The sequence below is a fragment of the Lacerta agilis genome, chromosome 2, assembly GCF_009819535.1.
Source record: "Lacerta agilis isolate rLacAgi1 chromosome 2, rLacAgi1.pri, whole genome shotgun sequence".
Lineage (NCBI taxonomy): Eukaryota > Metazoa > Chordata > Lepidosauria > Squamata > Lacertidae > Lacerta > Lacerta agilis.
Genome location: NC_046313.1, coordinates 18,419,731 through 18,436,518, shown reverse-complemented (window position 1 = coordinate 18,436,518; position 16,788 = coordinate 18,419,731). Strand labels below are relative to the sequence as shown.

The 16,788-nt window shown below is 46.7% G+C and overlaps 1 protein-coding gene across 1 annotated transcript; it reads left to right on the top strand.

The window, feature by feature from the left end:
* Window positions 1–7,668: 7,668 nt before the first annotated feature.
* RDH5 (retinol dehydrogenase 5) lies at window positions 7,669–15,330 on the top strand. Its single transcript, XM_033138774.1, has 4 exons — window positions 7,669–8,029; window positions 9,169–9,427; window positions 12,843–13,006; window positions 14,995–15,330. The coding sequence occupies exons 1-4, from the start codon at window positions 7,714–7,716 to the stop codon at window positions 15,216–15,218; spliced, it is 963 nt and encodes a 320-aa protein (XP_032994665.1). The 5' UTR covers window positions 7,669–7,713; the 3' UTR covers window positions 15,219–15,330.
* Window positions 15,331–16,788: the final 1,458 nt, after the last annotated feature.

The window sequence follows — 16,788 nt, the reverse complement described above, 5'->3', positions numbered from 1 at the left end:
TCATGCCTTAACAAAGGAACCCTTCTCCGGCTAGTTTTGTCCTAATCTACTATGATTCAACATGCAGCGCCTGCTTGTTAGGGGGCGGTGTGTGTGTTTGTGAAATGGAATGAGAAGAGGGTTAAGCCCCCCAAGTTCCAGCCTCCCTTCCCTTCCCCCTCCCCATTAGCCAACCTTGCTGCACAGGAGACAGAATCTTCTATAAAAGGCCAAGGAAAGCAAAGTCCTTGGCATCTCTTACCCTTCCTACTTTTTCTGCAAGATGCGTTATTATTCATTCTCTTCAATCCCACTGACCTCTTAAAAGTAGATTTCATAACTGTAGTGATGGGAGCTCTTGAATCAACAATGCCTTTTCATTACATTCCTTCCAAGCAAGTCCATTGATCACAAGACTTGGGGCAGAGCTTAGGCATGGGATCCTAGCTTCCAACGCACTCCTTTATCCTGCGCGCTCGGATACTTTCTCATCCCCTTACGGTCTCAACGGTAGGTTCCCCCTTGGCCTTAGGAGGCTTTGTCCCACTTTAAAGCAGAGGTGTGGCAGTATCCAATATTTCCTCCAAGTTGCTTAGGATTCCCAGCTGAAGGATGTCCACACATGGAAGCAGCCTTCGTGCGAGCCTCACTTTCGTGGAGCGGGAGATGCTTAACGCTCATCGCTACACTGCTTTCCACGCTGCATGCTTGGATGTTGGCGGTGTTCTTTTGTTTTTAGTCAGCCCTCCTGCCATATTTACACCCCCACCACATGTGAACCTAATTCCCTGTTTCCTGGCATCCCCTCCAACATAACACTGAATATTCCTTGTTTATTTGATTTAACTCTGACTGGTGTTAAACACCATCTCCAAATTAATTTATAATAATTTTCTTTTATTCTTATAGACAACATTTTCAGCATATGATTCTCCCATATTTCCCCCCAGCTTTGACTATCTGACCTTTTCCCACACCTCTTTTGTCTTCTTGATCCTCCTACTAATATTTTATAAATTTCAGCGGTAGACAGCCCTCCTGCCAAAGTTCTCAGGGCAGTATACAAACAATACCATAAAATGCAACTCGTAGCTCGTTCACAAAATGGCAGTGGACAGGGACCACCCAGCCACCTCCAGTCCAAAGGCCACACAGAACGTAACAGGCTACATTCAGCCAGGACCCATTGAAATTAATGAACCTAAGTTAGACGCAGCTGCTGACTTCAGCGATTCTACTCTTGAGTAGCAATTGTATTGATTACCACCCTATGTTTTCTTAAAAACTGAAGTCCAAAATACACCAACAAGTGGGGGCATGCAAACTTATCTCAGTCCCATAAACAAGGTGACTGTGACTTACCACTGAGTGTGCCACAGATGCAGCAGATCTTGAGATGCTGTTCGCAATGGGTGCAGCGTGGTGGACACTTGAACTTCCCTAAGGAAAGGTGGGGTACAAAATACTTTAAATAAACTTCAGATGTGCATCTGATTTACCCTGACGTGATTAAACCATGGAAGGATTTTTCAGTACCATCTCTCCTCTTACAACACGCTCCGGTTGTTTTCCCTTCTCAAGAGTTTTATTATATGTTTTATGTTGTGCATTGCCTCGAGCAGCTTTTAAGCAGAAGGGTGGTAATCACATAAATGAAACTGTTTTTAACAAATAGTCTTGTTCCACCCTGAGCATGGTCCGTGAGGACGGGTTTCAAGGAAATGCAACCCTTGTATCCTTTTATCAGCTTCTCCATCATAGCCCAGCCCTTTAAGTTTAAGATTTGTCCGATTCCTCAGTACACAGCTCCTGAGAGATTTAACTGGAATTCAGCTGAGTGGAGGTTACCCGGGCAGATTGCTTTGCAGCTGCATCAAGGGTTAATGCTGGGGCTGTGTCCCTGCCCCTTGGCGTCCACCGGGAAGCTGATTGGCGAAAGCTCTGGCTTCTTGCTCTCCTGGACTTTGGCTAGGAGCAGAACTCTTGTCCGCTCTGTGCAGCAGAAGCCAAGCAGGGTAAAGAGTCCTAGACCCATAAGAGACTAGCTGCTGCTTCTGCTGCTGGAGTCTGCCAAGTTTATCAACAGCTGCATCTGGTGAGAAGGTAAGGAGGACAATGGGTGGGCGGGCTGGTATTGCACTCCTCCTAAGTCCCAGGAACAAACCTGAATCATCTTCCTCTGCATGGCTGCAACCCTGTGAGTGGCAAGGTGTGCCGCTGATCAGTCCATCTTGCAGTTGAGGAAGCTGGGGGGGGGCAGTGTCTAACAGGAAGAGCTGAAATCCGAGTGTGGTCTTGACACCTGAATAAACTTACTGTCTGCTTCAGCACAAGTAGCAGCTGTTCTTGAGGGAGCTGAAATCGCACATGCAAGACGCGAGTGGAGTTAGGAATTCAGGCTCCTAAGCTCCAACTCTGGAAGAGAAGAGCCAGTTACGGAATGTCTTAAAAGCTTCCTGTTTGAAATCTTGAGTTCTGTGTGTTGGCTTCAGCCGCTGTGGCTGTGGCTGTGCCAATGCACAGGTGCCCATCTCCTCTGCATCTGGTGCGCTCTCGCCACTAGGTTTGAGAAGTGGTATACACAGGGCATTAGCAGCATTCCACATCTATGCTGCTGTTTGTTCTGAAATAATTGTGGTTTGATGCATCTACCGCCAAACTAGCTTTGATCCAAATTGAGGGGGAGAAAGATCAGCCTAGCTGCATTTTAAGCCAGTAACATGTACAAAGCCTCACTGCCTGTAACTGGACCTGAGATCTTTCACCCTGAGCCCGATTCCTGCAATTTTCTTCCTCCCCTGGGGATGTCTTCACACTTGCCTTGGAACGAAGAGCCACTGGCATCCAAGTTCTGCATCCTTTCTCTTTGAAATGGTGTCGGATCACAATCCAAGGTTTATGCAGAAGACCTGGGTGCATGTAGATGGGGCACCATAAAGTGACTGCAGAGGGTCTCTTGAGGGGGTGGGATTTTTTTTTGTAAGTATTTGGCCTGGTCTACACATGCAGTAGAATGAGGTGGCAGAACACTGTGGCAATAGAGTGATATGTACAGCCCCCAGGTGAGAGAGCATTTGTGATCACCTTACATGTCCTAACAATACCCAAAGGGCCAAAGATTTTCTATCCCTGCCCTAAAATTTAGTTGCATCTACTAAAGAACAGTAGCCTAGACAGCTCTACATCTCTAGACATAATCACCTTTGACCCTCTGCTTTGCAAAAAGAATGTGACCTCTACTCTGTACCAGGTGAAGTAAAGCTATATGGTAAAGGACCCCCTGGATGGGTAAGTCCAGTCAAAGCTACTAAGCCTGCCAGGTAAATCATCCATGAGACATAACACCTCAAACTGATCGATGTTTTAAGTGCTATCTCTGTGCTAGAAGTACTGCAAGATTGAATATGCTTATATTTAAATTACATGAAAAATAAAGACCGATAAGCATTACTTTCATTTGCCACAACTGCTAGGACAAAGGGAAGAAATCTTAACTCACCATCCCTTATTTGGCCTGTCTGAGTGAATAGCAGACAGATGCATTTGAATTGTTTTTGAGCACACAAGTCCTCCCCTGACCTTTATGTGCTAGATGAAAATATGGAGCTGCATCATATGGTATGTAATGCAGGCCTCACGGTCCGTGACCCTGAACAGGACCAGGCCACTTACAAAACTGGGTTATGAAAGCTCCCCTGATCCTGGCATTCTGGAGCAAGGGGGAAATCCTCTAGTACCCAGCCACTGGAGTCTCAAATGTATGGACTGAGCTTCCACGCGAGAGAAAGTGGGGCATCGAATTCCCCAATAATGGAGCTGGAATGAATAAGGTACCGCTGTCCCATCCATGTCAGGTAGCAGATGTCAAATAGGTACCGTGTTTGTTGCTGGATTAGTTCAGATTTGGGCTCGAGGCCGAACGTAGTGCCTGCTGACAGATTTTCCAAGGGATACGGCACACTTGCATTTTTGGCTGTTGATTTTGTTTCATGATCCCAAACAAAGTCTGACAGCTAGGATGCCCTGCTTTGCTTTCCCATCTACTGCCTGGGGTTGAGGGGGGGGGGAGCAGATGACAATTTACTTTTGCAAACTCACAGCCTTGGACTCTGCATTAATTAGTCCAGAATAGCTTTCTTAACTTATATGCAGAATTCATCATGCGAAAGGCTGGACTGGATGAATCCCAAACTGGAATTAAGATTGCCGGAAAAAATATCAACAACCTCAGATATGCTGATGATACTACCTTGATGGCAGAAAGTGAGGAGGAATTAAAGAACCTTTTAATGAGGGTGAAAGAGGAGAGCGCAAAATATGGTCTGAAGCTCAACATCAAAAAAACTAAGATCATGGCCACTGGTCCCATCACCTCCTGGCAAATAGAAGGGGAAGAAATGGAGGCAGTGAGAGATTTCACTTTCTTGGGTTCCATGATCCCAGATGATCTGCAGATGGTGACAGCAGTCACGAAATTAGAAGACGCCTGCTTCTTGGGAGAAAAGCAATGACAAACCTAGACAGCATCTTAAAAAGCAAAGACATCACCTTGCCGACAAAGGTCCGTATAGTTAAAGCTATGGTTTTCCCAGTAGTAATGTACGGAAGAGAGAGCTGGACCATCAAGAAGGCTGATTGCCGAAGAATTGATGCTTTTGAATTATGGTGCTGGAGGAGACTCTTGAGAGTCCCATGGACTGCAAGAAGATCAAATCTATCCATTCTCAAAGAAATCAGCCCTGAGTGCTCACTAGAAGGACAGATCCTGAAGTTGAGGCTCCAGTACTTTGGCCACCTCATGAGAAGAGAAGACTCCCTAGAAAAGACCCTGATGTTGAGAAAGATGGAGGGCACAAGGAGAAGGGGACGACAGAGGATGAGATGGTTGGACAGTGTTCTCGAAGCTACTAACATGAGTTTGGCCAAACTGCGAGAGGCAGTGAAGGATAGGCGTGCCTGGCGTGCTCTGGTCCATGGGGTCACGAAGAGTCGGACACGACTGAACGACTGAACAACAACAACAAGCTTTCTTTGCTGACAAGTTTCCCAACACAGCTCATAACTCCCTCTTTACCCACAAATATGCATGCAAAGAATGGCAGGGTCCTTTGCTTCTGTTGTTGCTTTTACCACATGACATGTAAAGTATGAGGCCAAATGCGCACACACATATTGTGGTTTAGTAACTGCTGGAAAGAATAGTTTGGGTGATTTTAATTTTAAGCATTATAAATCAGTTGCTGGTGATGCGGCGGGAGTTGGTGAATTCCACAGAGGAATTCATTTTATACCCATTAGGGGTCTACCACAAAGGTGGGTCCAGCCAGCCTCAAACAGTTGGGCTTTTGAAGCAACTTCAGAGTGCCTGGTAGTGAGCTTGACTGACATGGAAACACACACAAACTCCTCACAACACCGCTGTGAGGTAGATACGGGTTGGGGAGTGTTACTAGCCCAAAGGCACCCAGTGAATTTCATAGCTGAAAAGGGATTTGAACCTGGGACATCCCAGTCCTAGCTGGTGACTCTAATCCAGGCATAGGCAAACTCGGCCCTCCAGATGTTGTGAGACTACAATTCCCATAATCCCTGACCACTGGTCCTGTTAGCTAGGGTTGATGGGAGTTGTAGTCCCAAAACATCTGGAGGGCCGAGTTTGCCTATGCCTGCTCTCATCACTATGTCATGTTAATATTACCTAAGCAGGAATATTATTGGACTTCCACTCCCATCAGCTCCAGCAAGGGATGACTGGACTTGTAGTCTAGCAACATCTGGAGAGGCCCCTGGCTTAAAGAATATTAATATTATATTGCACACGAAAGCTCATACCAAGAACAAACTTAGTTGGTCTCTTAAGGTGCTACTGGAAGGAATTTTTTAATTTTGTTTTGACTATGGCAGACCAACACGGCTACCTACCTGTAACTAACAGTATATTGCGACGAGTCTGTATTAATTGGCCCGTTTTAAAACTTTGAGGTTTTTGCTCTGTGCCTCAAATATATCAGCATAAAAGAGTACAACCCTACGTTATGCCTACGTTTGCCCAAAGAACCAAGACACTAAGCTGGAAATCTGCTGCTGCTGCTGCTGCTGTTATCCCATCTAATCTCAGTCACACCCAGGCTTGTGGCCTAGTTTAGGACAGGTCACCATGGCAATCGCTAGAGCAGGAAGGATGTAGAGGAATGTGTGGTGTAAAATGTGTGTATGAGCCCCTGCTTAGAGCTGTGGGAGTAACCAGGGCTGATAACCTGGTCCTGTTTTATTGCTCTTGGACTGCACTGTCAAATTCTCCCGCTAGATGCAATAGCTCTGGAGAGAGTTTGCTTGCATCTACCTCAGAGAGTCCAGTGGTCATATATAGACAAGGACAAGGCTGCCTCCTCATGAGGGCACCTCAAGTCGCAGGCTTTGATCACAACCCTGGAAGATTCCCAATCCTTGGCTCCACTGAGATTTCTAGCTTCTCCATCTCTGTGTTGAGCAGAGTTTGTCCAGATGCTATAATTTATCATGCCCACAGGAAACCCAAGACTATAGGCTATGTACAACGGGTGCAACTGAATGTCGCATGCAATCAATCCATCAGCATAAGCATTTCTGCTTGCCACACAGAATAGTTTCCCCTCGACCCTCCAGACCAATTCAGAGCTAAACCATGTGGGAAACTGTGGTCAAATATAGATAGCAAACTTAAATCTAGTTAATGCATGGAGGGGTGAAGATTACAGAATTGTATTTCTAGACCTGGTTAGGTCACGTTCCCTCACCTCTGTGAAGTGATATTAGATCTCCCCTCCTCCCATATCATGGTCCCAAGCCAGCACAGATGCCTCGGTCCCAGTTATTTGGTTTTTAAAAAAATAAAAAATAAATATTGCCACATTAGAGTGAAAAATGTAGCATTACGTTTAAGTTTGGCCCTTAGTGTGCTGGTTCATTTACAATTACCTCTTTGGAAGAGCCTGAAATGGGTTGAAATATGTTGAGGATTAATTAAAGCATTTGTTTCTGAATTGCCCCTCATCGTCGCTTCCTATTACCTCAAAATATATAAAGGACAATCCATTTTATGTTATTTCACCGTAAGGTCCAAGGATGGGTTATGTAACAACATTATATACCAGTGTAAAAACAGATAAACAATGACATTTTAAAAAAACAGGTTAAACCATTACAAAATGATATAAATTCAGCTAAAGAGGTGGACCTCACAAAACAAAATACCAAAATACACAAAACAAAATGACCTTAGCTGCCAAAGGCCAGGGTTGAGAATCTCCCAAGAGTGATTAACATGACTGATTAGATAACAGCAGACTAGAACAGTATCAATAGACAGCTTCATTCTAGATTCAGAAGCCTACTGATTCGCAGGGATTGGTAATCTCCTGCCCTCCAGTACAGCCAATGATCTAGGACAGGGTTTCTCAAACATGGGCCTCTAGCTGTTAGACTACAACTCTCATCATCCAGTTGTCAGGGATGATGGGAACTGTAGTCCAAAAAGAAAACCAGCTGGAAACCCTGGTGTAGGATGATAGGAGATGTAGTCCAGGAAGACACTAGGTTTCCCACTAGAGCCTGGCCTATGTGATTAGGACAGACGGATCTTCCTTATTGACTTTAAAACAAAAAGCAGAATTCAGCACTTAGAGCTGAGAGACTTGTCCTCAGCCCACCTTGCCCATTTTCCCTTACCCCGCAGGTCATCGTCGAGACTCTACTATGCTGTGTTGCTATGCGCTGCTCTTCAGTATCCTCTGGATTGTGGTGTGGTTCTTGCGTGATCGGCAGACATTGAGCTCCTACAAGGATAAGTATGTCTTCATCACAGGCTGCGACACGGGTTTCGGGAACATGCTGGCCAAGCGCCTTGACAAGAAGGGCTTCCACGTGCTGGCAGGCTGCCTAACCCAGAAGGGGGCCGATAACCTGCAGCGGTCCGGCTCGCCGAACCTGCGCACCACCCTGCTGGACGTCACCAACTCCGAGAGCATCTCTAAAGCCGTGCAGTGGGTGAAAGGTGAAGTGGGAGAAAAAGGTGGGTCTCTCTCGCCCCAATGGGATCCGGGGGGGGGGCAGTGGGGGGGGGAGTAAGGTCTGAGTGTGTGTTGTGCTTCTACAGAAAACACGGAGGAGAAAGGTGAAAAGTTCTGGACACTGAAGTCAACTTTCTAAAACTGCAGCTTTCAACCAATGCAGTTCTAGCCGGAACAAGGCTCTTGAAAAGAACAGGGTTTTGACAGCATTACTCAAAAAACACAGGGCAGATTAACTGGCTGTGCACCAATGTGCTTAAGGATTAAGACAGGAGCACAACTGCTAGTATAATTGCTGCTTTGCTGCTGTTGTTGAATTTAAGCTGCTGCCTTATGCCTGACCATTGATCCAGATAGCCCAATACTGTCCACACTGGCTGGCAGTGGCTTTTCATTGTTTCAGTCAGGAGTATTTTCCTACCTGGATATGCTAGAGACTGAACCTAGGTCGCTCTGCATGCACGACTTGTGCTCATTAATGCTCCAGTTGCTGCTTATTATTACTAGCTTTAATTTACAGTGTGGTATACTCATCATATTGCGATCCCAACATAGGTCACAATTATACCCATTTTACAGGCAGGGAAGTGAGACAGAATAATGTATACGGTCGTACCTTGGAAATCAAACAGAATCCGTACCAAAAATCTGTTCGACTTCCAAAACATTCGAAAACCAAAGTGCAGCTTCCAAGCTGCGGAAGCCTCATCGGACGTTCAGCTTCCAAAATTTATTTGGAAACCAGAACAGTCACTTCCATGTTTCGATCATTCGGGAGCTGATTTGTTCAGGAGCCAAGGCATTTGAGATCCAAGGTACGACTGTACTCTTAAATCCCAGATCTCTAAGCTTTGGCTACAAGATGTTGGCAACAACTCAGCATTTTATCCCCCACAATAAACCTTTGCATACAAAACATCTCAGGCTTAATCTTTGGTATCACCCATTAAAAATGGGTAGAAGGCTGAATAAGACCTCTGCCTCAAATTTTGGGAGAGCCACTGGCAAGCACGGTACACAGTACTAGGTCAGATGAGACAGCAATCTGATTCAGTATAAGGCAACTTTGCATAGAATCTCTTTTTCCCCACAGCGAAAAAACATCTCTCTCCCCCCCCCCCCAATAATTCTCCCTCTCCAGGGCTCTTTGGCCTGGTGAACAACGCAGGTGTGGCCAACCCTATTGGCCCCACAGAATGGATGAGCGTGGAGGATTACCGCAAGGTCATGTCTGTCAACACCTTTGGGGTCATTGAGGTATCTCTGGCCTTCCTACCTTTGCTCAAGCGGGCACGTGGCCGAGTGGTCAACACCTCCAGCGTCTTGGGTCGCCTCTCAGCCAATGGCGGTGGCTACTGTGTTTCCAAGTACACTGTTGAGGCCTTCTCCGACAGCCTCAGGTAGGAGAACAGGTAGGGCTTTTCTTGTGCTCACCCCATAGTCGCTGTCAGTTTTCCCACATCCAGTTTCCCACACCTGCTTCTCATGGTCCTTTGCTCCCTTGTATTCTCTTTCATCCCTTTTCCTCCTGCTTACAGTGGTACCTCTGGTTACCGTACTTAATTCGTTCCGGAGGTCCGTTCTTAACCTGAATCTGCTATTAACCTGAAGCACCATGTTAGCTAATGGGACCTCCCGCTGCCGCCGTGCTGCCAGAGCACAATTTCTGTTCTTATCTGCTTTTATCCTGAAGCAAAGTTCTTAACCTGAAGCGTTATTTCTGGGTTAGCGGAGTGTGTAACCTGAAGCGTATGTAACCTGAAGCATATGTAACCCGAGGTACCACTGTATCTCATTTTCTCACATTCTCTCTCTTGTTAACATTCATATCCCACTCATCCCACTCAAGCTCATGTAAATGATTCTCCCGTCTCCCCATTTTATCCTCGCCACAACCCTGCGAGGGTGGTTAGGCTGAGAGACAGTGACTGGACCACGGTTACCCAATGTCCTTCAGGGCTGGGGGGCGGGGACTTGAACCTTGGCTTCCCAGGTCCCCTTACCTGACACCCTAACACTGATTCTACATTGCCCTCCACGGTAAGCCTACTTTATTCCAGTAGACATCCTCTCGCAGGGCCGGCCCACTCATGAGGCGACGTGGGGCAGGCACTTCAGGTGGCAGAGCTGGGTCCAGGGAGCATGTGGCTCACCTGCACTGCTGCTTGCCTCTTTCTCCATGCCCTTGCCTCCCGCCGCCACAGCACAGTGGTGGGGTGTGTGGTGGTTTTGGGTGCAGCAGCACAGGTATGGCAGGAGAGGTAACGGCAGAGGAGAGTGGACCTGGATCTGAGCAGAGGGCGTGGCCGTAGCGGGTTTTGCCTCAAGCAACAAAATGCCCCTTCCCTCTCTTCTTTAATCAGGGGTAGACTTTGGTCTTTCAAATTTCAGCAGTGTCCTGTGCCTGGCCAAAATTTGGCACCCCCACCTCTTGCCTTCTGTTCTGCTCAATTCTGTGATGCCCCCTAGGCTAGATTTGCCATACGCCCGGAATTTCCTGGACATAACCAGAATACTGCAGTTGGCTTGCCAGTCAAAAGGTTGGCGGTTCGAATCCGCTCTATGGGGTGAGCTCCCGTTGCTCTGGCCCAGCTTCTGCCAACCTAGCAGTTCTAAAGCACTCCAGTGCAAGTAGGTAAATAGGTACCGATGCGACGGGAAGGTAAACGGCATTTCCATGCACTTTTGCTTCAGTCACTATGTCCCATTGCGCCAGAGGCGGTTTAGTCACGCTGGCCACATGACCCAGAGAGCTGTCTGTGGACAAACGCCAGCTCCCTCGGCCTGAAAGTGAGATGAGCGCTGCAACCCTATAGTTGCCTTTGACTGGACTTAACCGTCCAGGGGTCCTTTACCTTTTTACTGCAGTTGGAAGCAGTGTTCAAGCGGAAACAGGCAAAGAAAGAAAAAAGTCCAGGAAAATCCGGATGTATGGCAACCCATGTCGGCAGTGTCAAAACAAAAACCTTAAAAAAAAAAAACTCAACAACTTTTGACAATTCCTTCAGCCTCAAGCTCCTTTTATAGCTGCATTTTGCCAGCAGCCAGGCTGACAGAGGGGAGAAACACCTTAGATCAGGGGTAGGCAACCTAAGGCCCATGAGCCACCCCCAAGAGTTGCCTGCTTGGAGAGTCCCCACGCGCTGCACTAAACCGGCGCAGCGTGCGGACTCGCTTCCACGGTGCTGGAAATCACGTCTGCGCAGACACCGGAAATCACACGCGTACGTGCAATCCGGCCCACGGAGGGATCTCCGCTGGAGTGAACCGGCCCAGGCGAGGTAAACCTTGCCGACCCCTGCCTTAGATCAACTGCTCCTCCTGCTGGTGGGAAAGGAGTAATATTTGCCTTTGAAAGGATAATGCCCAGTTCTGATGTGCTGTAGCTCATTCCGAGCCATGGCTTTAGCATCACATCTGAACGCGGTCAGTGTCCCACATCTAGAAAGGATGGGTTGTAACCAACTAAGTGTTACTCAGAGTAGACCCCTTGAAATTAATGGGCTTAAATTAGTTGTTTTCAACAGGTCTACTATGAGCGTGATTCATGTTGGATGCAACCCCATGGATTTCACACTTCTGCAATTGGGAAATGCGTGAGTCCATTTGGTGCCTGTCCTCAGCATAAATTCCAGACCTCCACACTTCGAAATTAGATGCTGAGACAAAGCCCAGTCTCAAGCTATGCCTTTTCATATCTCTTTCTACGCACTCTGCACCTTCAAGCTAGGGGAAGCCAATTCAGACTCTTCCCATCCTGCAGTTCAGCGAGTCTCAGCATGGCACTCCCATCCAAACAGGTGGCAGCGATCCTCTGTTCTGGTTGCCGATTAATTAAGTGTATCAGTTGTCTGCATCACCAGCCTGGGCTAATCTAGAACCTAACAGGAGAGCAGGAGTGAAATCACATAACAGCTGTCAGTATATAGCTGGTAAGACCTACAGCATGATACAAACATTAAATCAGATTTTTTTAAAAAAAAAGATATTTAGATATGGAAGTGTGCAAGAGACTTCTTCATCGCCTTTTCCATCTTGTGTCCCCATGCCACAGCTGCTACAATTACCAGGAAGGAGAAGGTTCACTGGTAATGGCCTTTACCCATGTTTTCATCCAGGTTCTAGCAGTGCAATCACGATAGGGTTCCCGAATTATTTTAAGCTGCGACGTAAAGTAATGTAGGAAAAAAGGAATTGTTTTGATGACAAGAGTCAAGTGTGGCATCACAGAGGGGCAGATTTTCCCACAACAGGAAGCTGCTTGGGTGTTGAGCTTCCCTCTTTGTGCTGGCTGCACATTGGAGTTGCCAACTTTATTTTCCTGGCAGCAATCCTGTACTTTTAGCCACTGCACAATAATAGGTTCAGCAGTTGCATTTCCCCCCATAATGGAAATAAGAGCTGTAAGCTTATTTTATGCAAAAAGTAAAGGTAGGAGCCCAGGCAGTAAAAAAAAGTTGGAAGAAATATGTACACACAGACACATGTTCACAATCACTTGATGCAGGCTGTGTTTACCCTTACAGTTGCAATCAAATTTATTCAACCCCCCCCCCTTGCAAATCAGGTTTATTGTCAGAATTTACAGACTTTCAGCTGTTTGCAATGAGCAAATCAAACAAAAAGCAATTGAAATAGCTCAACACAAAGGATGCTTCAAGCAGTTTCCCCAAATTCAGCTGAAATTGCAACATACCAGCTTTTCCAGTCTCGCTATTATTCAACCCCTTCTTGGCAAGCTCATGGAGTGTGTTCCTAATCCTTGCAACGGTGAGTATGGAATATGAAACCCCTCTCTTTTTTTCTCTTTTTTAGGAGGGATATGTACCATTTTGGGGTAAAGGTCTCTATTGTGGAGCCGGGCTTCTTCAAGACGGCTGTGACCAACCTTGAATCAATAGAAGCCTCCTTAAGGCAACTCTGGGACCGATTGAGCCCCGAGACTCGGCAGAGCTATGGTGAAGACTTCTTTCCAAACTGTGAGTACCAGTGCAGCCACTGACTGCTGGAGGGAAAGCAAGCTTAGATCTTGTTTCTGAAATACAGAGCCATTAGCTGTACAAAGGAACAGTACAGGCACAGAACAGCAAGAACTTAATTCAAGTCCTAGCACAAGAATGACTAACCTAAGTTTCCAGACCCAAGATGATCAAGGGTCTGGAAACTAAGCCTTATGAGGAACACTTGAAGGAGCTGGGTATGCTTAGCCTGGAAAAGAGGAGACTGAGGGGAGATATGATAGCCATCTTCCAATGTCTTAAGAGCTGTCACATGGAAGAGGGAGCATGCTTGTGTTCTCCTGCTCTGGAGGGTAGGACTCGAACCAATGGCTTCAAGTTACAGTACAAGTTACAGAGAGCCAGTGTGGTGTAGTGGTTAAGAGTGGTAGACTCGTAATCTGGGGAACCAGGTTCGTGTCTCCGCTCCTCCACATGCAGCTGCTGGGTGACCTTGGGCTAGTCACACTTCTCTGAAGTCTCTCAGCCCCACTCACCTCACAGAGTGTTTGTTGTGGGGGAGGAAGGGAAAGGAGAATGTTAGCCGCTTTGAGACTCCTTCGGGTAGTGATAAAGCGGGATATCAAATCCAAACTCTTCTTCTTCTTCTTCTACAAGAAAGGAGATTCCAACTAAACATTCGGAAAAGCTTTCTGACAGTTAAGAGCTGTTTGGCAGTGGAACAGACTCCCTTGAGAGTTTGTGGACTCTCCTTCCTTGGAGGTTTTTAAGCAGAGGTTGGATGGCCATCTGTCATGGATGCTTTAGCTGAGATCCCTGCATTGCAGGGGGTTGGACTAGATGACCCTTGGGTCCCTTCCAATTCTATGATTCTAACCTGTGACCCTCCTGATGCTGCTGAACTACACCTCCCATAGACCCAGACCATCAGCCATGCTGGCCAGGACTAATGGAGGATGGAGTCCGACAACACAAGGAAGGCCAATTTTCCTATCCATACTGTTTCTCCCCCACACCCCATTACTTCTGTCTTGCAGCAAATTCCAACCCTGTTTCAGCTTCTTCTTTTTAACCGTCACTTTTATCTTTCATCAGTCAGCTCCTAAGCAGCACAATCCTGCAATGGTTTCTCCATGGTTCCAAGTATGTGCTTTAAGTTCCTTGGTAGAGGCTCCCAACACGGCTGGGGACGAGCTAGCACTGAGTCCCTAAACCCACAATACAACTTGCTAGAGCTGCCTGCGCTTGCAGAGTTCCCTGCCACCATCCTTCCTTTGGTGGTAATGTCTTGGCATGCACAGCTTCTCATACGAGGTGGGTGGGAGTGAAGAGACACTCTCTGTAAGCTCAAGCAAATCTTTCACCTTCTAAGACTGGAGCTGGGCAGTTCAGCTCAGGCATGGAGACATCTGGCAGTCCCATGTTATCCTCACAACAACCCTGTGAAGTAGGTTAGGCCAAGAGACAGTGACTGGACACCCAGTGAGCTTCCTGGCGGAGTGTGGATTCGAACTCTGGTCTCCCAGGTCACAGTCCAACACTTTTAACCGTTACACCACACTGTGCCTCTGTTCACAATTTTAAGTTCAGATACGAAGAGGTCATGTCCCCTGGGCAAAACCCACGTGTGGTGCAATCCGAGATACGCGTTTTGTAACGCACATAGAGCCAGTTACTAGTTCCTCTGAGTTTAACAATGTTCCGAAAGCCATCAAAGTACTCTGGAGCCATAGTGTTATGTACACTCCAAAAAAGGAAAAAGGAAAAAAAAAGGATTGTGCAGATGTGACTTCCAACATAGATGCAAATCAATAAAAATGCCAAGCAGGTGCCTAAAAGTTCTGATTTCGATCTGAAGTACTAGGTCAAAGACCAGGGAAACCAGGAACCAGGTGTGAGGAGGAGGAAGAGGGGATGGATGCACTGGGCAGGCAAAGGTAGGCAGGCAGTTTGTAAAATGGTCCCTCTTTTTGTTTTTGATGACTGCAATCATACTTGCCTCTCAACAGACCTGAAAGTCCAGAAGTTCATCATGAACATCATCTGCGACCCAGACCTCAGCAAAGTGACCAACTGCATGGAGCATGCCCTTCAGGCCAAATATCCCCGCACCCGCTATAGCGCTGGCTGGGATGCCAAGTTTGTGTGGCTGCCAGTCTCTTATCTACCTGCCTTCATGGTGGACATTGTTTTGGCTACCATCCTACCCAAGCCAGCCCATCGGGCCCGCTAGACTCCCCAAACCTCACACCTCGCCTCTCTCCAGGACCAAGCCTGTGCACCAGCTGTCAATCGGACAGACCACATTTCTTCGCAAGAACTATGAAGAAATAAAAGTGTCATTGTCAGTAACAAAAAAAAAGCTGTTTGCCCAACCTGCTTGCTCCTCTTCCGCAGATCAAAGGGTGTTATGGAAACTTTCAATATTACTCCAAAAAAGCATGATTATTATAGATCATGGTGTTTCTAAACCAGGCACCAAACATATAGAAGGGAACAATAATCCAGACTGGAAGCACGGTTAGGGAGAAACCACACTTGCAGCTTTCATTGTGAGCTGGTCAACCAGTGCAAAATTAGAAGCAGAGGATATTGCAGCAGCCGAACTGTCTAGGGAAGTGGTTTATTTAAAAGGTTTCTAAAGCAACATTTTGCAAGAGATGCTCCTGACAGTTTGGCATTGAAGGTTGAGGATCAAGAACACAATATACTGGGCAGTTGCTAAGGGTGGTGGGCTTTCACATCAGTCCACGAAATTCATGGCACTTTCACGAGTCAACACTTTACAGGGCAATAGTTGCAGAGTACAGAAGCCGATTCAGGGAAGCTCAAACTCTTCTTTCTCTTCCAACCCCCACCCTCCCCTCAAACTTCCAAAGGACCTCAGGGATTAACCCTGACTATATAGCTTGAAGGTTAGCTGTTTCAGCCACGTTTGAGACACCAGGTGGCAACCTGTGGGGGCCCAGGAATGTTTAAATGCATGCAGGTAGTTGAAATCGCCCGCAAGAAATGCAGCCTTTGATATAGAAAAGGCTCCTCACCTCATCTTAAGGTGGCCAGGATCTACTTGGAAAGGGAACAGATAAATTTAGTTGGCTAACACGCATAAAAGGACTGTACCCCAGTTGAATATGAGCAACAGAGGGGCTGATCCTGTGCAGAGGCAGAGCATATCACCACTGGGTTGAATGCAAGCTTGCTATTGACATATGCAGAATTAGGGAGTCAGAATTTTCTGCCAAGCTGAAACCCTTCATCTCTCCACTGCAGCAGTAGAGCATGCGTCTTTCCCCAAAGGTGCGAAGACATCCCAGCTGCAAGGTGCTGAGCGAGCAGGAACAGGGAAGCACAGAATGAGGGGGAAGCAACAAGACCTGTACTGCTTTCTTTTTCCTTTTGTCTTATTTGGGGCCTCAATCAATGGTACAGTTAGCCCCAAAGCACAGGTTTTTAGATGGATATCACTACTGAAGCATGTGTCCACTCATTCATAATTTTGGAGAGGCAGGATACCCAAAGGCGTAAAAAAGCATAAATAATCCTTCCATAAATGCATAACTGTGCTTCGTGTAAGAAGGCATGGTTGTTCATCACATGAGAATACCGAAACAGCTGGTGGCTAGGGGATTATTATTATTATTTGCAAAGAAGAAGAGCTCATGTGTTCTCCAGAACAGCCATAGTTCCTTTTCCTCTGACCTCAACCCAGGGAGATTTCAGCTACACAGAAGTTCCTCCTAGCAGGCTGCAAATTACTTATTCATCACAGCAGACAGAACTCAGCCCAAGTTCTGTATGCT